This window comes from Molossus molossus, unplaced genomic scaffold (genome assembly GCF_014108415.1).
Source record: "Molossus molossus isolate mMolMol1 unplaced genomic scaffold, mMolMol1.p scaffold_m16_p_10, whole genome shotgun sequence".
In the NCBI taxonomy this organism is placed as follows: Eukaryota; Metazoa; Chordata; class Mammalia; order Chiroptera; family Molossidae; genus Molossus; species Molossus molossus.
The window spans coordinates 52,935,840-52,958,845 of record NW_023425345.1 but is presented as its reverse complement, the minus strand read 5'-3'; the positions used below and the strand labels follow the sequence as shown (position 1 = coordinate 52,958,845).

The 23,006-nt window shown below is 36.3% G+C and overlaps 1 protein-coding gene across 5 annotated transcripts in view; it reads right to left on the bottom strand.

Annotated features, from left to right (window-relative positions):
- The window catches only part of PPFIA2 (PTPRF interacting protein alpha 2), a 437,224-nt gene that overhangs the window by 359,437 nt on the left and 54,781 nt on the right, over window positions 1-23,006 (bottom strand). The window contains exon 4 of one of the 5 annotated variants that reach the window (XM_036251326.1): window positions 588-641. The exons of the other annotated variants lie outside the window; for them this stretch is intronic. Coding sequence (XP_036107219.1) covers window positions 588-641 — 54 coding nt within the window. The remainder of the gene's footprint in view (window positions 1-587; window positions 642-23,006) is intronic. 5 annotated transcript variants of the gene reach the window in all.

Here is a 23,006-nt window from a genome sequence, read left to right as displayed (position 1 = left end):
AGGAATGTTATAGTAATTGATGTTTTCTGAAATCAGTCATCACAGAAAGGAGCAAAATGTTCCAACACTAGGCTATTGCTTAAAAATGATAATTCTCTAAAACCTTTGAACACTTTTTCTAATTTTCTAGAAGCTTCCTAGCTAAAATAGGAAGCAAACAGCAATATCAAGAATCCATACTGTTGACTAAATAGGCTGAAAAAATAATTTTTCTCAGTAACTAGGAAATATATTGCAACCCAAATCATATACTCATATTTAGAATGATAAACTTTCAAGTTCCAAAAGGTTTTAACTGTTGGTGTAACCCATTAGTGGGACATAAAAGTATTTACATGTTCTAATGAAGCCTTGATTCTTATTTTTAGAGTCAATACATGGAGAAGAATTTTATGAGTTATTAAAACTTTTTAAAACACCAAATGACACCACAAAGCAAGTTCACACTTTTGCATTAGTTGCTGCGACAGCTATATTTTTCAAAACGTTACCTATGTGACAAACTGTATAAAAGTAACTGTCTGATGATCTGGTGTGTACATAATTCAATTCATCAATATTTAAATTTAATGAAGAAGCTAACTTACCGGTGGATCAGCCCCCTTAGAACCAGTCAGACCTCCTGTTAGGGATTCGATATCCTGAAAAGGGGAGAGGTGTTGATTGTAAAATGCCACTCAACGTCATGGAGAACTTCCCAGTCCCACAGTGTAATATTTTCTTTAGCTACAAACTTAGATCACTCAGCTACATTTGTTTTGTTTTGTCTTTAGGCCCTCTTGCTGTACAAATGCTCTACAAATAGCCTGTATCTATAATTTTAGATGATTTTCTCCCACTCTGTACATCTGTAAAAACAAAAAATATAAATAGACTAATTATTCCTGAAATACGCAAAAAAAAGGCTCTAGGTGGAAGAGCAGATGTTTAGCTCTCTGAGAAACTGAAGCGAGTGCAGAAAAGAAATTAGAAAATGTTATAATTTGCAAGAATTCTAATCCCATGGAAAACACTGAACCTACAGAAAGTTTCCAATACCTATAGTCCATCTGTTACTATACGTGATAGGGGTGCAAGGGTAGAATAAAATATGATTTTTACTTTTTCCTCTTCTTCTCTTCCTTTCCCTCCCTTTCACTAACAATGTGCAAGTACAATGTGTAAGTAATTGATTAATAAACTGTATATGTTTAACCTTATGTTCTGGCTAGGATTTTGTTGCAGTTTTCGATTAGGTCTCAGAAATACAGGGATGATGCACACTCAATCACAGCTTGACTGGTTTCAGAATGCAGACCATCCTGTTCCAGGGACCCGTAATTAAGACATTCGTCAAGACCCGAGACCCCACAGGGACTCAAATTCTAGGACTGCAAATCATCGGAATCCCTCTGTACTCCCTGCCCACATTCCCTTTCCCCGACTCCCCTATATGAGCTTTCTCCTAGCAAGCTCAAGGGGAAGGTAGATGTTAAGCTTTTTAGCTGTCACCTTCCCAGATTTCTGGCATCTGATATTATTAAATGTGCACTTATTATCCAGTCCCTGTCTCTCAGAGCACTGAACTTGGTTGACCTCAGGTCATACATTGATGAAAATATAATAATAATAGACTAGCTAATATTTTACAAAGATCAATTTCTAATCTTGAATCAGTAACCACAGAAGATCACGTCTGAGTCACAATTATGACTGTCAAAGGTATTACCAGTGGAGAAATGAGTGATGCTGTGTGATAAACTGGAGATCATGTGCACTGCTGATAAAGAGTATAGCTCAGCCATCATTGTAGGGCTTTGGTTCCAGGGTTCCTAATCATCTGACTTTTTCAAAAGAAGCCAAACTTCAGATTTTTTAAATAAAATCTCTCAGGATTTTATGTTTGCAAGTGTTTTTATTTTTAAACCATGTTCCCATACCTCTAAAATGAAAACAAACAAACAAAACTGCTCAAGGGCTGCCAGATAGGAGTTTGGGGCTACCTTGAAGAGTTACACTATTTGCTAAAAGTTTCTTTCATGTGACCTTAGTCACTCCTTATATGTCTGCAACTCATGCGCATAGGGTCGAGGAACCAGGGTAAATAATGTTGTAGTAGAATATCAAATGAAAGATAACTGAGTGAAGATAGAAAAGTAGATACCCATGATCAGAGAAACAGCCATCAACTTCTTGATATCATTAAGAAGATTCATGACACTAGTTCACTTGGAACTTAATTACATCATTTCCCAGGTTATCTAAACAATGGGGAATCTTAACGAACATGGGGCTCAAATGAGCATGTGCAGAAAACAGTAAAGGCAGGGCAGGGGAGAAGGAAGGGGTGGTGTGAGGAAGCACCACAGGCTGGTGGAATCCCCTGCGAACCACCCAAGAAAATGACAGGGTAGGCAGTTTTATGAAGAGCTTCCATATAGCTGATTATTGTTCTCCTCCCAGTGAGGCATTGAACTTTCCACCTCACTTTTCCCCAAACCAGATCCATCTGCAGGCTATAAATGGCTTAGGTGCAATACGGAATTGGCCCTTCCTAACAGAGCAGCCTGCCAAGTCTATTGTTTGTTATCTGACTGATCCAGTTCATGGTAGTGCTGTAGGACTAGGGACCAGGGCAGGAATTAGAGGGAGGCAAGTGATGTGCAGAAGGTGTAAAATTTAAGGAGGCACTTCTTCCCAGGGTCATATAAGTGCTGACCCTACACTAGCAGGATCTTGAGATTTAGTGCCTCCTTAAATATCGTGCCCTAGTAACCTCATTCTTAGATTCCTGCAAGAACAGGCTTGGCAGTTATACAATCTTGGAAGTGAGTGACTCCTTAAACATTATGCCCTATACGCCTTACTTGGCTCAGCCTAGTCCTGGCTCTTCTAGGGACATAGAGAGCTGATACCACAGTGACTCTGTTTATGTAATAAACTCTAAGTCTATTTGGACTCACTCTCTCCTTCCCAGTCGAATGTATAGAAGTGTGGCATGACAACCTGGTACCTGCCTGCACGCTGCTGCTCACAAACTACTCGCTGCCTAATACACAGCCTCCACTATATGACTTGTTATCACCTACACAGAAAACAAAACAAAACAAAAAAGAGACAAACAGAAAAACCAACAAACTAGGACCTAAACATTATATAATCAACTTGATTTCTTGAAAACAAACTTTAGGTAATGAAAGTCTCACTTCTCTCTCCAAGGTGTCAAGTATCTAAGTGAGGTTGTTATTCCGTCCTTGACACAAGTTAGTCTTTGGGCAGCTCTGCTCCGGAGATGGAAACCTGGTAATCCAAGGCTGCCCCTGAAGTGGACGTCTTAAAGCTGCGGAAGGTTGACCAGCAGGTGGAGTGAGGCAAGCAGCGTGAGAGTGTAGTTAGAAATTTGGGGGGATCCCGGAGCCTGGGTGTCATCTCAGCACAGGTTTAAAATAAACTCCACATTACACAGAACTGACGCTGTTGGTTTTCCAACTGCACCCCTTTCCCATGGCCCCATGCTGTAAGAGTTAACATACTTTTCCCTTGACAGACAATTTGAATGATGGAGCTATAGGGATTAATTATGTGGTTTTCAGTGCAAGTCATTAAGTTCAGATGTAAGTCCTGCTTCCTCTGTGTAGAGGTAGGAAGAAGAGGATATTGGGATTTGAGGTCTCCTTCAAGGCTATTGCTAGATCCTTATTTTTATTTTAGGATCAGCCAGGTATGGTCAAGAAAAAAATGTCAAAATTGTTTCAGTGTCAAATACATTAAAAATGAAGAAAATAAGTAGTACATTGAATCTAACATTGCATACGCCATGAAACCAAGAACATCTTTAAACCTGACAGTCACATTTAAAGTTAATATCAAGTTTTCAAGTATTACTCTTCCAAAAAAATCACTTTGTATAATATAAAAATACTTGAGCCATACTAACATTACCAGCTAGGGCTATTTTTAAAATTTGATTTATGCATATTTATAATTTCGGACTATTTTAGAAATTCTTTGGAGGAAAATGATTATATTTCAAGATAGAGTATATTTTAGTGCATTCAGACAATCTAGCAAAATTGTATCAGTGCAGTGACATCAGCGTAAAATAGTAAAATATCAACCATTTATTGAATGGTTGTTTTCAAAATTTGTTTCAAGGCCTTTAAAAATATTTGATGAGACATTTTATGTTTGTAGAGATGTTTACATGATTTATATTTAAAATATCAAAATTAAACATTTCCCTCATCCCTGTTGGAGAAAAATCCCTGGAACTGTTCACCTCTCATTTGTCCTCACTGCCTCTCGGCACCTTTGATACCAAGGTTGCCCACGATACCGACTGGGCTGCATCAATTGTCAGCGTTCCATTACCATTTCTCTTCATCTCTGGGCCGCATCTGACACAGTGGACCACGGCATCCTCCTGAAAATACTTTTTTTCTCTTGGCTTCAACTTTGTTTCCCCCTCTATATCATTTTATTTAATACCATGGTTTTAAATACTGTGTATGTGGATGAATTATGAATTTATATCTTCGGCCTCAACTTGCCCTCTGTGATCCACCCCGATCTTCACTTGCAAAATCAAACCTGATTTCCACCTCAATCCCGCCTCCAAATTAGGAGCCGGTCTCAGTGGTCTCCTTCTTGACATCACCATGCACCCAGTTTCTCAGATCGAAATTTATCAGTAAATCCTGCCAATTTTCTCTCTAAAATACAGTGTGAATTTGACTATTTCTTACCACCTACATTTATACCATCCTAATGCCTTGGACCATATCAACAGCATGTGGACTAGAGAAATCACTTGTGTCCTAACTGTTGTCCCTCCATCTGTCCTTATCTTTCCTGCCCCCATGTGCTCTCCATAGAGAACTACCCATTCAAAATACAAATTAGATCAGATTATTCCCTGACCCAAACCTTCCAAAGGCTTCCCATTATTCTTAGAATAAAATACAAACTTATTACCATGTCCTGCAACACCCTGTAGTGACCTGGCTTTAGCCATAACACTGATCCCTTTTTACCATGCCCCCTTTATTAAGGCCTCATTGCTGTTTCAAAAACAGTCCAAATATTGCTCCTATTTCAGGGCCTTAGCACATGCTTTTCCTGCTGATTAGGATGCTCATTCTTTAGTTATCCTTCTAGTTAACCTACTCACTTCATTCAGATCTCCCAGTTTAAGTATCAAAATCTCAAACAAATTTTCTCTAACTAGTTGTCTAAATCAGTGAAGTCTCCACCCAGGAACAAATGGCAAGCTCAAAAACACTAGAGAACATTGACTAAAATGATATTTTATAGATGTATGGGTGTTTTGGGGGGTCAAGGGGGATGCTGAGGCACAGGGACTAGCAACAGGTAGAGATCATCACCACCCTTCAGCCCAAAGAATTAAAGCAAAAGAACAATGTTGTGAAGAGTCCAGCAAAGGGTGACATCCGCCTCAAGGACAGCTTACCACATAGTGGAAGCTCAATAAATACTTTTTGAATGGATGAATAAAGGATTGAATGAATAAAGCACACTCTACCATTTTTATACACAAAAAAGCTGAGGCTCAGATTATATAAACGATGAAGTATTTCTCATTTTTATATAAATGCATCACTTTGAGAGCATGGCTCAGGGCAATAGTGTTTACATAACAAATCTTTATAGAATGCCTGAATGAACAAACTAATGAATGACTTGCCCAAGATCACACAGCTGGTGAATGCTGGAAAGAAACTTTGAAATCCCTAGTGCTATAACCTCAAGCCCAGGGTACTTTCTATTCCATGCTTCACTAATGAGATATTCTCCTAAAGGAAAATGCTCTCAAGTCTGTATAATCTCATCTGGAGGCAATGGATTTTATATATCCCAGGATTTCTTGTTCATAAGAAGGAAATATACCAAATAATTTAATAGGCAATAAAAAATACATTACATCTATTTTCTGGTGAAATGCTATCAATACATCAGAATAAAGACATGATACCTTAATCATTATGCAATGGATAAATCAATGCTTAAAAATTTTGTTCTTACTATTGCTCAAATACATTAAAGATCAATAGTTTATTTTTATGTAAGATCTCATAGTAAGTAGTTTCACAGCACTGGGAATGAATAACAGAAGACAAAATTCTCTTAAAAAATCATTCCGTTTTTCACATAATGCTTGATAGAAACAATCTTTCATCACATCACACCAGCTCCTTGAGGCAAGCATCCAAATGATGAAGCTTAGCTTGTTAATGAGGCATCTTCCTACTCTACTAGACTTAAGCTGTTCGTGTTTCCTTGGCTACTTTACAGAGTAAATTTCCTGGGAGGCAGAGAAGAAGCAGGAAGCACACACACCACCAATTTTATAAATCTTCTTTCCTATGGAAGCCAGAAGGAGCCCTCTTCAGTCATTCTTCAAAATTAAAACAAATAAAACAAACCCTGCACTTTTACTTTGGGTATAGTCCAGCCCAAACCTGAACTTTCCTAGAACCACATAATTAATTCCTTCAAAAAGGAATGATTGAGCATCTGCTGTGACTGAGGCACTGTGCTGGACCCTGTGAACATGATGATGAATAAGGCAAGGCCACAGCTTTCAAAGGGTTCAGTCTAGTACAGACTCAGAATGGCCAAGACAATTTAGTCAACAAGCATATAGTGTATACATAAGATGGGCAAATTACCACACTGAACCTGGTGCATGGAATCCAGACTCTATGACATGCTCTCTGACTTCAGGGATCGTTCAGTCTATGAGTATAGCAAACTGCAGAACAAATGAGGCAGAATTCTGAGAAATAAGTGTTAGAATTATAACAAGGGTTGCAGGGGTACATTTTATAAAGTGAAACAAGTTTGAGTATTTCATGTTGCCAATATTTTACTTCATTTTTTAATGCATACTGGGTAAACTTGGTTGGGTAACATAATAATTAACATTTATTGAGCATTTATTTTACCAGTCACCACACTGAGCACTACTGCCTCACTAAATAGCATCCTAGCTCCTTTACCTGTTATTATTTTTACCATTTTTAAGATAAGGAAACTGAGTCTTTAAGAGTTTAAATGATTTGACAAAAATCACAGTTAACAGGTGTTCAAATGTAGACAGGCTGGCTCCATAGGCAATTCTTTTTTAACTATCGTGCTCTCTTGCATAAGTCGGGGTATAGAAAAGAAGAGGATGTCTTGGCATTCCACATAGTGACTTGAGAGAAAACATACTCATTTAGTATTTGTACAAGAAATGAATGAAACTGCAAGCAGAATTTTTCTGAAAGAAAAAAAAAAAATATCCTTGTTTGACCTACAGATAGGAGCTAATGCTCTTCGATTTAGCAAAAAAGGTAAGATTCCAAAGATTTTTGCTATATATTTCTAATTTCAAAATACTCTCCTCAAATTCAAACCTAAACAGGCAATCTAATATGTATCAAAGACAATTGTGTCATTGTTTCAACAGAGCTTTCTGAAGAAAGTGCTAAAGAGATTCAAGGCTCTGTCTTTTTTCCCTGGGGTGCTCTCTTCGAAGCACTTTCCTTTGTGAAATTTTTGAACTGCTTTTATCTTGTCTGTTTTCTTCCATATGGCTAAGGTGATAAGGGAATTTTGGGCTAAGTTCTGACTCAGTATCATTCAGTTCCTCTTCGCCAGCTTTTACACATTGATGCCTCCTTGTTATCTCAAACTCAAAGTGTCCAAATCAGACATCATCTCCTCTGCTCTGCCACTACTATGGCCAACTGTCTCCCATCCAATTTTTTCCTCCAACATGTATCTCTGTTGGTATTTCCAAGGAATAGTCACCCACACTAGATTTCTGGAGGTCAATAGAATCTTCTCTCAATCTGGTATCCATATACCACACCAAGACAATTTTTCCTTCTAAATATCTGCTCAACCCAATCTATTCCTTTCTTTCAATAACCAATGCATTCACTACCTTAGTTCAAAACCTCTTTATCTTTTTCCCCATCCTTGGCTTTCTCCAAAATAGTTTTGTGAGTTATTTTTCCACTCTCACCTCTCACCTTCATACAGAGAAATAGTTTTCAAAGTGTGTCCTGGGGGTCAATAGCCTCCGTGTCACTGGGAACTTAGAAATTCTCCCCCTCTCTCCCTCCCCCCCTCCCTACCCCTCACCCTCTCCCTCTCCCTCCTTTTTTATTTTATTTTATTATGTATTGGTTTCAGGTGTACAGTTTAGTGGTTAGATAATCATATACTTTGCATAGTGTTCCCCTGATATTTCTTCACCCCAGTGCTGCCGAATCAGAAACTATGTTGAACAAATTCTCCAAGTGAGTCTGATGGAGGCTGAAGTTTGAAAACCACTGCTCCAGAAGGTTGTGTTTCAAGTGCAAGTAGGTATAGGTTACTCCTACACTCAAAATTCTTAATAAGTTCCGCATCTTCTTAGGAAGAAAAAATATCAAGGATCTCTATGCATGAGGTCTTTCATAATGTAGGTCTGAACTACTCTTCTCATTTCAGCCTTCACCACTTCCTCAAAAGAAACCTAATACTATCTCAATACACCCTCTACCTCCTTTTTATATGTTTTGTTTGTTTTTTTTGCATTTATGCTTTTGCATCACAGATCCCTCTGCCTAGAAATTCACCTCTCTCTTCTGGATAAAACTTAGTCTGCCTTTGAGACGTATTCCAGGCATTACCACCTCTCAGGAGACTTTCTTGAGTTGCTCAGGCTAGGGTAATGGTTCTACTTACTGTCACCGCCACAGCATCTTGAACTTAACTCTATCATGACTCTTAGGACACCATTTTACAAATTTCATTTTACTCATTTGTCTTTCCCAACCATTTAAGGGTTAAACAACTTAAATGTTTAAGTGGTGCATTGATTGGCTCTGTATCCCCAGAAGTTATTACAAAGAATGACCAATAAATGTTAAAGAAATTAATCAATGTTGAATTTAGCTTCCCATGAACTCCTTCTACAGGAAAGGGATGAGCTGATTTGTCTGACATTAGTACTTGGTACCACTTTGAAACATGCATTATTCTATATGAACAGATTTGCATTGTGTTTATATATTGGTTCTGTTAGTGTAAACCAGCCATTGAGAAGCTGATTATCTTTGAGTTTACTGCAGAAATTGAAATTCTGAATGACAAGACATATGGTCAAGGTTTTTTTTTGGGGGGGGGCGGGGGGTAGTTGTTGGTTTTTTAAATAACAGAAATACTGCCCCAAGGGGTCCTGCCCGAGGAGCAGCTAGCAGCCCTTCAGTTCTGCTCAAGCCTGCAAGATGCAACACAGGCAAGAAAAAATAGCCTAGAGATCAAGAGAACAGGTTCAAGCCTGGCTTCACTATTTACTAAGTGACCTTAGGCAAACTGCTTTATGACCCTCATATAAAATAAGCTATCTATGTCCTAGTACCTATCTTAGGAGGATCTTAGAATATTATGATAGTTCATGGGAAGTTACTTGCTGATAACTTATAGTAAATTTTTAATTAATTTTAGCCATTATTATCCATGGACACAGGCACAGATTAGATTACACATCCATAAAATGAAGACATGCTAAAGACACATATTATAGGATATGTATTGAAACAGAATGCATGAACCTAAATCCCAGATATAGATTAAATTTTGGTATAATCTCCATTAGATTTCTATGTGTTTTCCCTGAAAGGCAAGAGATCTTTTGTATTTTACCTCCTTAATTAGCCCTATAATTTTCTGTATTTCTATGACATTATTGTTATAATTTTTTGACTGTCATTTAAAAATAGATCATTATTATTCTTCCTACTAAAAATTGAACAATCTTTTTGCTGTGGAATAAGAATCATTTATTGAATAAAAATTTGTACCATGAACCTATACACATTTTACTTCTCTTCCACTGTATCACTGAAATCATGTTTTTATGTACCAGGGTGAGCAGCTTTGGGTCTGTTTGAAATGTGCTACAGCAGCTGAGAGGAAGCATCCAACACTTAAAAGAGAATATCAATGTTATAATCCTAGATACACATAATTTATGGGAGATTTATCTATCAGCCTTTGTTGGTTGAGAGTCAGAGAGGATTAATTACTGAGATCTTAGTTCACCATTAAACCTTCAATTAATTAATGATGCTTGATCTTTTCCTATCTGACATGAAATATAAGTAAACAACCAGGGGAAAAAATGCAACACCTCACTCTTCTTTTAAAAATCAGGTTTTATTTCTAACTCATTAAATAATAACCTAAAATATTTACTCAGTTTAAAAAAAAAACAATATTATCCTTTCTGAGGTGATTTTTTTAAAGAGGAAAAACTAAAATATGTCTGTCTTTTCAACTGTTATTATCTGCAATTCCACAGAATGTAGTACCTTAGGGCCATTTATCATTATGGTTTATAAAGAAATGTGAAGAAGAATTACTTGTTAACTGAAAACAAACACAGAGCAAATTATTTATATATATATAAATATATATATATAAATACACACACACATACACATAATTTCTAATAAATAATATCTATCTCTCTTACTAGATTTTAGATATTAGGCCAATTAACATAGTTTTTAATGTGATCATGAAAAGCTGGTAAGAAACAGATTAAATATTTTCAAATTCATCAAGTTTATACTTTCAGAGAAATTTGGCATGAGATTTCCCCCTAAATATTAAGTATTTCATGCTCATATCTTAATTTTGGGAATAATAGCGATGCGGAATCAGAAGGAGCTGTGGGGAGAGATGAGGACTCGGAAAAAACAGCAATTAGCAGCACTATGTAAAATCAGATATGCAAAAATATAAGAAAAAGTCTAATTTGAATATATGAAATATGCAGACAAATTCCCCCCAATTGTTATTTTCTTTCATTGGGAGAAAAAAACATTACTACATTTAAAATCACAGAAAGTAAATTTAAAATGTATTTCCTATTTCTTCTGTTATTTAAATGATTAATGAAGGTGATAATGGTAACCAGAAATAGCAATAGACATATCATTTCTCTATTTTTCATCTGGGTGATTCCATTTGAATTGATGCTACCAGGATTCTGATATGAATCAATGTTTGCAATATCAACATCACATTCTCAAAACATTATTAAATAAAAGGAAATAAAACTGACTAAAATAAGATTATAAAATGCACTATTATGCCACTAAACTAATTCAGACTATAGCATAATGGGAGAATCTTCCAAACTGGAGACTTAGAGTCAATGCAGAATGTTCAGTAGTCAATATATGTTGTATAGACAGTCTTGCTTTCTTTTAATTATCCAATCAAGTTTCAAAAAAAAAAAATCAACCAAACCCCTTATACAGGATTCTTCTTTTGTAAGTCATTGAAACCTTAGGCATTATTAAAAGATAACACCTATGGAATTAGTCACTAACTAAATCATTTCAACAGATTCTACCCAATTTTAGGCACCTCCAGTATAAACTCATTGGAAGGAACTACATTAAATTATTCATTCTTTTATTGTATGCTTTGCATTTGCCAAATGTTTTGCACATAAAATAAGGTAACTTCAGCAAATGCCTATTGGCAGATAATAGCTCAAAGCAAACTTTAATCAGTCATGGAAAGGAAATAGTAATTTCAGACCAGAGGTAACACTCAGGGAGAAAATTCCATAAGAATAAAAATTATCAAAAAGGAAAGAGAAGGAGAAGATACATCTTATTTATTTTACAATATTGTTTAAGATGCCTTTGAAAACTATGATTGGAAGGCTCTAAAATGCCTCTCAATGATTTCCCTGGAATTCATGCCCCTGTGTAACCCTCTCCCCTTGCGTGTGGGCTAGACCTAATGAAGACGTGATAAAAAGGATAGGTTATTTCCAAGTTAGATTACAAACACCTGTGACACCCCTGTATCTTCTCTCTCAGAACCCTCTGGGGAAGCTGACACACTGTGAATATCCTTATAAGGAAGTCCATGTGGCAAGAAACGAATGTCTCATGCCAATAATCAGCCAGGAACCGAAGATTGCTGAGCTCATGTACGTGAATGTAGAAGCCCTTCCTCCCGCGTTTGAGCCAGAAGTGACCACAGCCCTAGCTAAGACCTAAATGGAAGCTTTGTGAGAGATTTTGAGTCTGAGACCCCAGGTAAACTGCACCAAATCCCTACCCACATATATTGTAAGGTAATAAATGCTGTTGTTGTAAGCCTGTACGTTTAGAGGTTTACAAAACTGTATAATTGTTCATAAAGAAAATAGGAAAGTATTATCCTAAGTGAAACACGCCAAGCAGAAAAAGACAAATACCACATGATCTCACTTATTTATGGAATATAATGAACATAACAATATGAGGAACGGGGTAGTCCCAGAAACATGGAAGTAGGATACAGACTGACAACCCTCAGAAGAAGGGGTGGTGGGAGGAGGGAAGAGATAAACCACAGAATTTATGTGCATGTAGGTAGCACCATTGGACATGGACAACAAAGCCAGGGACGGGGCGAGAGGGTTGGGGAGGAGGGTGTCAATGGGGTAAAAAAGGAGAAACATCTGTAACTAAAATAAAATTAAAAATAAAAAAAAATAGTAGTAATTAGTACAAGCAACTAAACTCAAATTTCATACATTTCTAATCTACAATTAACTTTTGTATATGCACCATATAAGGGCTCTATATAAAATTAAAATATTTCACAGCATTAAACTTTTTTACAAATATATCCATAAAAACTAAACATTCTTCTTGTTCTAATTTTTATGCATTTGCACAACTCTAATTATATTTCTAAAAGCGAAGCAATGTTGGGAAAAAACACTAAGTGATCAGTAAATTGCATTATTGATAATTATCAGTATGAATCATTTTATTTATTTATTTATTTATCCTCACCCAAGGAATTTTTTTCATTTTTTGTTCAGGTAGAGTGGGAGGGAGAGAGAGGGAGAGAGAGAAACATTGATGTGAAAGGGACATATCGAGTGGCTGCCACCCGCACGACCCAACCAGGGCCATGGACAAACTGCAACCGAGGTACATGCCCTTAGCGGGAACCGAACCCGGGGCTCTCCGGACCGCAGGCCGATGCACTAACCGCTGAGCCAAACCGAACCAGCCAGGATGAATCATTTTAAACAGTACACAGGACTCACAATGTATTTTCTTCCACACGTTTCCATTGTCTTCACCATTTCTAAATATTTAAGGATCCTTAAATTTCTAAGAAAACATTATTTTCGTGATAATTAGTATAAGGTTGAGTTTTGGTACCTCAAAGTCATATAACTATCAGTTATTGTGTGAAATCCCATAAAGAAAAGCAATTTTTTTTATCATGTATGAATGACTTGATAAAATTGACACAGAAGAATGTTTAAAAGCACTATAATTTTTAGCTGCTGAATATACCATCATAGCAGATGACTCATACTTTATTTTTAACCTAAGATATTTTATAACACAGATCAGTCATTCTATGTCTGACCACATAACAAAAATATAAATATATATATATATATATCTTTGTTAGAAACCTTAGCTTTCTGCTCAAATGATCGCCACTCCATATCAATTGATGTCTGCTCCTTCTAAATGGTTTTGCATTTAATACTACCCAACTCTAGTTTCCTTAGGCAACTCCCTGACCTCATTCCTAATTCCCAGTGCTGTTACATAATTGTCTCAACAAGCATGGTCTCCAAAAATGAGAGAGAAAGTTATCCTGAATTTTGCAATGAGAAAATCAATGAAGAAGCTAGTTTAGTTTCAACATATTGTGGTTGTGTCATGCAGTTCAGTGTCACATGGGCTGCATGGCTTAATTAGAAACAGGAGCTTTAGAGCCAGGACAGCTAGGTTCAAATCCTGCCTTTGTCCCTGATTAGATATGTAAATGTAGTCTAGTTACATAACATTTCTGTGCTTATTGTATCATATATAAAACATATAACGATAGTATATATCTCACATGGTTTTTGGAAGAGTAAATGACTGTATATAGCAAATGCAAACAAGGGTTAGCTGATAGCAGCATCAGTAGCAATAGTAGTGGCAGTAGTAGTTATATTCAATTTTGTGTTGATGTATTTTGCTTTAAATTTTAAATTATGTACTGGAAGGGGGGAAAATCTGGCTTTTCAGTTCTTCTACCAGGTGTATGGCCTGTAGGCTCTCCATTCTCATAATCTAATCACAAAGGATGTGGTAGCCCAATTTTAGCAGGAGACATTGTGACTGTGTGAATGGTAAGGAAAAATTCTGACATCTTGCATATTTGCATATTTAAACTTTGCATATTTGACTTACAAAACCATGAAGCAAACAGGCTTCTCTTGTGAAAGAAAGACATAAACCAAGGTTAACAGATCTCATTATATTTTTACAGGTTAAATAGGGACCTATTAATAAGCAGGGTCTCTAAGTATTCTTGTATCTAAAGGCTTCAGCAAAACTTTTTGTTTCTAATACATATTACTGTACTTCCATTTCTTCAGAGTTTATTTTTAATCAAGATCAAACAATTTCTCAAGCCATAGCCATATCATGAATTCTTCTCTCAGGAACGGAATTAAAGATTTTATGGACAGTTTTTGAAAATAGGCAATAAAATGGGATCCAATTAGTCCTGACCTATTTGATCTCCTGCTCTGTTTTTCTCCACTAGATGAAAAGATACTCTTTTATCCTTAAACTTCATACACTTAAAAGGAAATAGAGTTTTACCTTTGACCTTGATTTTTGTCTCTTGAGAAGTAAAACAATGTTTTGCATGGTAAGGTAAAAGATTTTAATTATAAATCTAGGTTTATTATGAATCTAGTATCACTCTGTTGTTTAAATGAATCATAGACATTACCTAATGAGAAAAGTGGACGGCTAAAATAGGAAATGTATATTTCCCCTGAATTTCTAAATTTAATGAATATATTTTAATTGTATAATAAATTAAATAGAAAATTGAAGAAATTGTTCCCTTTCTCAATTGGAGTTCTTATCAGAAAATGTACAATCCAAATGAGATAAATTCTCAGTAATTATTTTTAAGGTCTTAGGCTATTCTAATTTACAAAATGTTATACCATATAATAAGTTATAAAAAGTTATACTAAATTATTTAAAACATTTACAAAACACAATTATTTACTCTTGTTACAGTTCTTTTCCCTTGCAACAACTTCTCAGCTCTGACTAGGACGATATGTCCAATTAGTTTGGGAAAGGAAGGACGACAAAGCCGGGAAATGCATACTTATAATTATGAAGAGTTTTATAGGCCACATCAGCTGAAAAATCTATTCATAAATATATAACACTATTGAATACAGATTTATGTTATTCAGAGGAGGAAAATTTATACTACAATTTAGCAATTACATTAACTTACAATTAATGTTAATTATATTAACATTAATGTAATTTAGCAATTACATTAAACTATAAGACAACCTGGGTTCTAGTCAGAAATGAAAATCAACCCATAGAAAAACTTCCAAAATGTTACAAGTGCACTTACGTTGCCTCTCTCCCTTGCATTCTAGTATGTTTTCTCAAGGCTAAGACTTTGTTTTGTTCACCACTCAATTTCCAGGCCCCTAGGTCAATGCCTGCATATGATGAGCACTCAATAAATACAATCGACTGACTGAATGAATAAACTCTTTGAAATCAAGTCAGGTTGGAATGATTAATCAAGGAAATATTTCACATTATATTTTAATAAAAATTTACATGTGGTGTTTGGAATCTGAAATACAGAATACTACAACCAATATGATAAAAAATAATCCTATTCAGAAACATTTGTTGAGCAACATTTTAAAATAAGATATGTAAAATATATCTAAATAAATGTTACCATGGGTACCACTAATCCAGGAAAGAAACATGAAGATGACAACAATACAGATTCCATGCCTTATTCTGAGAGTTTCTGATTTAGTAAGCCAAGGATTGAAAATATTTATTTCTAAGAAAAGATATTTCCTAATGTAGGATGGCTGTGGATGAAGTGTCAGAAGGAATATGAACATGTAGGATTCTGAGGGGAAAAAAAGTCTGTAGACTGAGGCAAATTCTTTTAAATTTTAATTAATTAATTAACTAAAATGAATTTGTATAGCTTTTATCATTCCCTGTGCCTGTAGAGGGTTTATGTAATATGCAGTTAAGAAGTGTTGTTAATTTCAACTTTACTTAGTCCTTTTAATATATATGTATTAAACACATATGTATGTATGTATATTTACACACACACAAATACTTATAAAACACATACACACAAACAGAAAGTTAGTGGAAACATTCATTGATTTTTCTCCTTTAAATTAGTGGATTTGAGGGGAATGAATATAAATTATCTGTTGCATGTTCCATGACAATTACCATATATTGTAACAAAATACATTTGAGCACAGGGCCTTTATTATAAATATTGGTAGAACTAAGATATTTGCTATTCAAAAGAAAATTCATCCAGAAACGCCTTTAGATCAGATTTTCTACTATCAAAGGATATGCAGAATCAGGCCGTAAATCTATAATAAAACCAGAGAAAGACTTCAGAAAAAAAACATTATAGGATTTAAGAAATTATAAGAAGTTACTATAGGTGGTATATAGAATATAAACCTTTTTTAATGCACAAATTATCTAGATGTCCTGAAACATTAATAAAAGCTAAAACAAAATCAATTGAATAGTGACTTGAATTTCATTTGTTTGTATAGCAGTTTAAAAAATTCTTGGGGTTCAGCATACCCTACTCTGGTATTCATCATATATGTGTGTGTGTGTGTGTATTAAACATAATAATACTTGAACATTATTTTAATTTTTTAATCATTTTAAGTTTGTATAAACATGACTTTTGCAGAAATATTTTCTTCTTGATTTAAAGTTTTTTTAAAAAAACATTATCATGACTATTTTATGTAAAAAAAAAATTATGTAGTGATAAAATTACTTTGTTCATAGTAGTATTATAAGCACTTGTTAAGAACATGTAACCTTAAAAATATGAAATATATCCTAAAACAAAAGTTAGCATCTTCTTTGAATATTAAAATTAGTGTAGGTTAAAGGTAAACAAGATTAAAAATAAATAAATTATTGAAGTATATGATCATTTCATTAACATAAAAGTTCTCTTTTAGTGGACTTTGTTGTCATGTTTTATCTGTCTTATAATTTTAAATAATATTAATTATTGTTTGTGAATATGCATTTCTTAGCCTGGAATCATTTTCCAAGTATCTCCCTGTCTCTCCTCTTTTTAATCCACCTTCTAGGAGTAATATACATTTTCCTCTCTCCGTATTTTTACTTATCATACAATTCCAAACCTGTATCTGCTTCCCCAATTCTATTGAATCCTATCTTGCCAAGGGCACAATTATCTCATTATGTTGCTAAATTAAATCTTATTAGATGTCAATAGTACAATAACATAGTTTAATCTTCACTCCTTAAAATTTTAATCCATAAAACTGTCTTTCATGAAAAATTGGACTTTCTCCTAGTTCTACTCCTACCCTGACCACTCCTCAAATTTCTTTCTTTTAACTGTTATTAAATGTATTGGGTTGACACTGGTTAATAATATTATATAAGTCTCAAGTGTACAACTCTATAGTACATCATCTGTATGTTGTGTTATGGATACCTCTCTACCTGAGCTCCTCTGACACTGGTATTCCTCAGGTTCAACACTTGACCCATTGTCTTCTTACTCTGTGATTCCCTTAGATAATCTCAACCATTCATAGAGTTACAACCACAAACAATAACATACAGGGTGGGGCAAAAGTAGGTTTACAGTTGTTCACATGGAAAATAAAACAATCACTAATAAATAATAATACAAAAATAAACTGTTTTGCATACTCACAACCGTAAACCTACTTTTGTGCCACCCTGAACACTGATGATTCCTAAATCTTTAGCTGTTCTGATGCCTATCATCACTGAGAAATCTCAAATATAATGTATCCAACTGAAGTCTTCATTTTTTCTACTCAACTGTCCCTCATGCAGATCAGACTTTGACAAACCCTCAGATGATTCTTTTCTCCATCACATCTACTCAATCACCACACCTGCTAGTTTTACCTCTTAAGCAAGTGTTAAATTCCTGTGCATATACAGTAACATGTAAAGCTGATGAAAATGCAGATCCTACACCTCATCCATAGTTTCTGATTCAGTGGGTCTGGGAATAAACATCTGCATTTCTAGCAAAGGAGGCTTGTTTTTATAGAATGGGCAACATCTGAGCATGTTTACAAACTGTATATAGGCTGTGCATAAGGAGTCCAAAGTAGAAAATGGGGAACTGATAAAATTCTTAGGCATATAGACATGCCCCTGTTGTGAAATTAGTCCTGTAACATTTGGTAACACACTGTGACATGGTGGTTGGGGTCAGGGGATATACAAAACTTAAAGATCTCATTATTTTCACTCTATCTAGTCTTTTCTTTGTTACATGAGTCAGAAAAAATACCTTTACTCGCTCCTTTTCAAAATATATTATATTATATATTATAAAACATATTTTATATTTCATTAGAAAAAATGACATCCTTTGTTAAAAACAAGACAATAGGAATAAAACGGATTTATGCACATTCATTGTACCCCACCTCTCCAGGACCAGACTTATTTTACAGTTTCCAGGTCATCAGGAATCACCTGATCAGCACTGTTTCAGTAACTGCCTCATAGACCCCTGCCAGCCCCTAAAGTAACCTTGCAATAGTCAACCTGCCTCTTTGCCTCGTCTGTTTTCTTTGTTTCCGCTCCCTTGTGCCTACAAAAGTCTTATTGTGCACAGCTTCTCAGAGCTCCTTTCCATCTGCTACATTGGGTGCTAACCAATTCAAATCCATTTTTGCATAAATAATCTCTAAAAATGTTTATATGCTTCAGTTTATCTATTGATAGATCTGATGTAAGAAGATGGAACCTAAGGAGACCCGATGGTCCCCAGGAGCAATGAGGAGCAACCAGATGTAGGAACCTGTTGAGCCCCTGGAGCTCACTGCTTTCTCATTGCTCAGGAAGTGGTAAGTCCCTCGTAGCTTCACAGCTTTTGCCTTTTGAGCTTTCAGACTTTATTTGAATATGTATTTCCTGCACTGAGTCCGGAAATTGCTGGAGTCAGACTGGTCCGACTTAAAAACCAGACCAGGTCCAGGTTTGGACTGACTCAGACTCAGACATTGGACTGGTTCCAGGTCAAACTGGTCTGACTTACGCTGGACAGGAGTCAATGTGAGGCCTTAGGTGAGGAAGTTTGATTTGAGCCTGAACAAGCAGGTTAACTTTACCAAGATAATTGTGAATTACTGCAGCCACAGTTGAGAACATTTAACCTTGATACACTTACCCATTTATGAGGTGCCCTAGAGAGAATGGAGTGGTAGCTAAGCACTCACTGTAAATGGTGGAGGGGAAATTGTTTCCTCTTCTACAAGTTCTCATTACCAGGATGAGACTCACGGGGACACCCCACTGGCTCCCAAAGCTACAGACTGGTCCTGGGAAAACTGGCAGGAGACTACAAAGGGTAAGAATTCCTACCAAAGTCAGCTCTCCCAGATTTCTACCTGTGGTGCCTAATCAAGAGAGGAATATTTCACATTGTCCCTTCCTATCTAAATTTAGGATGGAAAAATAAAAACATTGTAAAAATTAGATCTTGGAATTTCGACCAGTGAATTTGTGTTTGGGTACTTGCTGGTGGTCAATTATTATTTTCCCGGGACAACTATTGCCTTCTTGTTTGTCTCACTGTGTGTCCTTTGAGAACTTGGCTTGGCAACTGTCAGGCTGGGGGCCCCCAAGATATGGCCAGACAGAAACATGGGTTGCATCCCATCTGAGGCTGAATATGGCTGGACAGAACTGGGAGTTTCACTCCATTTGTGACTAGGGGCCCACTGACTGCTGCAGCTCTCAGGGAAATTGTCTGAATCGTTCTTTCTTTTGGTTATCTTAGGGGGTGGCTCTGGACCTTCAGAGGGTAGTGTCTTTTGCACTCTCTTTGGGGATGCCTCTTGCATCCAAGGGGTTGTTCCATACTGTCAATGAGTCCCTAAGTAAGGGCCAAAATGAAAACATAAATTGGATATTCTTCCCTGCCACTTATGGTAATTATGACTTTGCAATAAAATTATTTGGCTCTCTGAGGATAGCCTCTGAGGACAACAGTTACCTCATTTGGAAAGCAGAGATAAGCCCATCTAACTCTAAAAGGAACAACAAGGTCACACTTGAGATGTATGTATATATAGATATATAGATATATAGATACACACACACACACACACATATATTTGTATTTTAAAAATTAGTTTTGCAGTTGTTAAACACAAAGTTCTATCAAGGGTATGTCTATCACTTTCAAAATTAAAATAATAAAAATTTCTGTTTTTATCCTTGTAAAGATATTTTCTTCTGACAAATATAAAATTTGTTATAGCTTGTGAAAAAATAAGTTAGGAGCTTATCAGGATAAAATAAGAAACATGAGAAACCTTCTCTGCCCAAAGGGCTGTCTTTTGTTATTGTTGTTTACTTTGTAGAACCCAAAGCATATGTTTCTGGGACATGTATTCCAAAACAATTTTATATCACTGTATAAAAGATTGCTAGTTCTACTGTTGAGTATTGGGTTTGAATTTACATTTTAACTGCATTCAGTATTAAAAATGATATAAAAAGTAAAGCAGCCCAGCCGGTGTGGCTCAGTGTTTGAGCTTTGACCCATGCACCAAGAGGTCACCAGTTCAATTCCCGGTCAGGGCACATGCCCAGGTTGTGGGCCTGATCCCCAGTGGGAGGCATACAGGAGGCAGCCAATCGATATTCTCTCTCCTCGATGTTTCTATCTCTCCCTCTCCTTTCCCTCTCCCTCTAAAATCAACAAAGAAAAAAAATTTTTTTTAAGTAAAGCAAAGGCTAACAATTACCACAGAAACATTTCTGAGGACAATTACCAACAAAGGCAACAAAGAAGGAAAAAAATATATGAAACCCAAATAGATAGTTGGATATAAAAAACTGTTTAAAAACAAAAATTTTGAATGGAAATAAACTTCACTGAGAATGCTCCAAGTTTGGGTTTCCTGTATTTTATATACATTAGGTAGTAATAAAATGTCACCTACAAGTTGCCCCCAAATTGGGTAAAAAGGTGTGGAAGATAAAACAGAGGTGGACTATGAAAAACTGGCTATATTGCACAAAAATTTTTAACAAGCACAAGTGTTCAAGATTTTGAGATTGACAGCTTAGACTCCGGAGTAATGTCACCTCTTCCCACACTGACGGGCGAGGTGGCAAATCAGTCAATGAAATAGAATTTTCTTCATTTATGAGACGAGGACCATCACGCACAGGGTTGTTGGGAAGATTAAATAAAATGCTAGAGTAAAGTAGTTGCCACAGTGCCTGACAGTTAGTCATCCACCATTCAGCACAGGTCATCTCTTAAGTGAGGTTGTTGTAGCTGTGCTATTACTACTGCTATTATTATTACTACTATTACTACATGTTGGGTAAAGGCATAGTGCCCCCCTTTTGGACCTTAGGTCAAACTGAGCCATACATGTAGAGGGAGTTGGAAGGCACCAGCACAAAGGAACCACATGATGCTGGAACTCCATCAGGACGCCATCCACACCATTCATCTGGTTCTGATGGCAGCAGAATATAGCAGCTAGAGCTTAGGCTCTGGTTCAGACTAATGGGTTCAAATACTGTCTCCAGGACTTTCAGAATGCCTGATCTTAATTGAGTTACTTAACTTCTTTATCTATAAAGTGAGAAATAAAAATAATAGCTGACTAAATGGGGTGTGTGAAATTTACATGGCACATTTTACATAAAGTACTTACACAGTTTATGAAACATGGTCAGTGCTCAATAAATAAATATCAGTTGCTGGCTAACACACTACCATTCTTGCATTCAGTATGTTGTAAAAAATGGTAACGTGGTTCTCCTTTAAAACAGAAGCTCACTGCATATGCTTCATTTTATTGGTCACATAACTGTTCTGATAAACCCTGATCTAAACTCCCTTTTGAAATTTCAATTAGCCTCATAAGTGTAAGCTGTACATTCTAGGAAAGGTAAAAAGAGTAAAAAGGAAGCAGCTGAGAGCTTAGATTTATAAGAGTTGGATAAGTAAGGAGAGAGAAAGGGAAAGAACAGCAGACTGGCAGCTGGAGAAAGGGAGAGAACATGTGGGAGGTAAGCAGGAATTTCTTATCACTTGCTCCTCAAGGTTGGTTGCTGGAGAGAAATATGGAAAATAAAGTAAATGACAAACACCTGGGCTATAGCTTCCTTTTCTGAGACCCACCCCCCACCACAAATGACTACTCTGGCTTAGTGCCACACTCAAGCATAGATTTTGCAAGCAGATGTAGTTCATGCACACACACACACACACACACACACACACACACACGCACACAGAGCACACAGAGCACACACACACACCCCTTCAATATACAAATGTGCTGCAGCATGTCCCAGACTAAATGTATCTTTGGACTATTTTCGATCCCATCTAATACTCTGTTTCTCTCTTACCACTGACAGCCACGTTTTTGTGTTTTTTTTTATCCTCACCCAAGGACATTCCTCCATTTTTTTGTTGTTGTTGTTCAGGTAGAGTGGGAGGGAGAGAGAGGAACAGAGAGAGAGAGAAACATCGATGTGAAAGGAACACATTGAGTGGCTGCCACCTGCACGACCAACCAGGGCCGGGGACAAACTGCAACCGAAGCACGCGCCCCCAGCGGGAACCGAACCCGGGTCTCTCAGGACCGCAGGCCGACGCTCCAACCGCTGAGCCAAACTGGCCAGGGCTGACAGCCAAGTTTTTAACATTGTCTTCACTAGTTTCCTCCACTGGATTTCCTCCACTCCAATCTGACTTCAAATACCACCACTCCAGGAGAGCCAATCTTGTTGACATTACCCAATTATTATTAGTACTGTTTTTTAATCCTCACCTGAGGATATTTTTTTTTTTTCTATTTA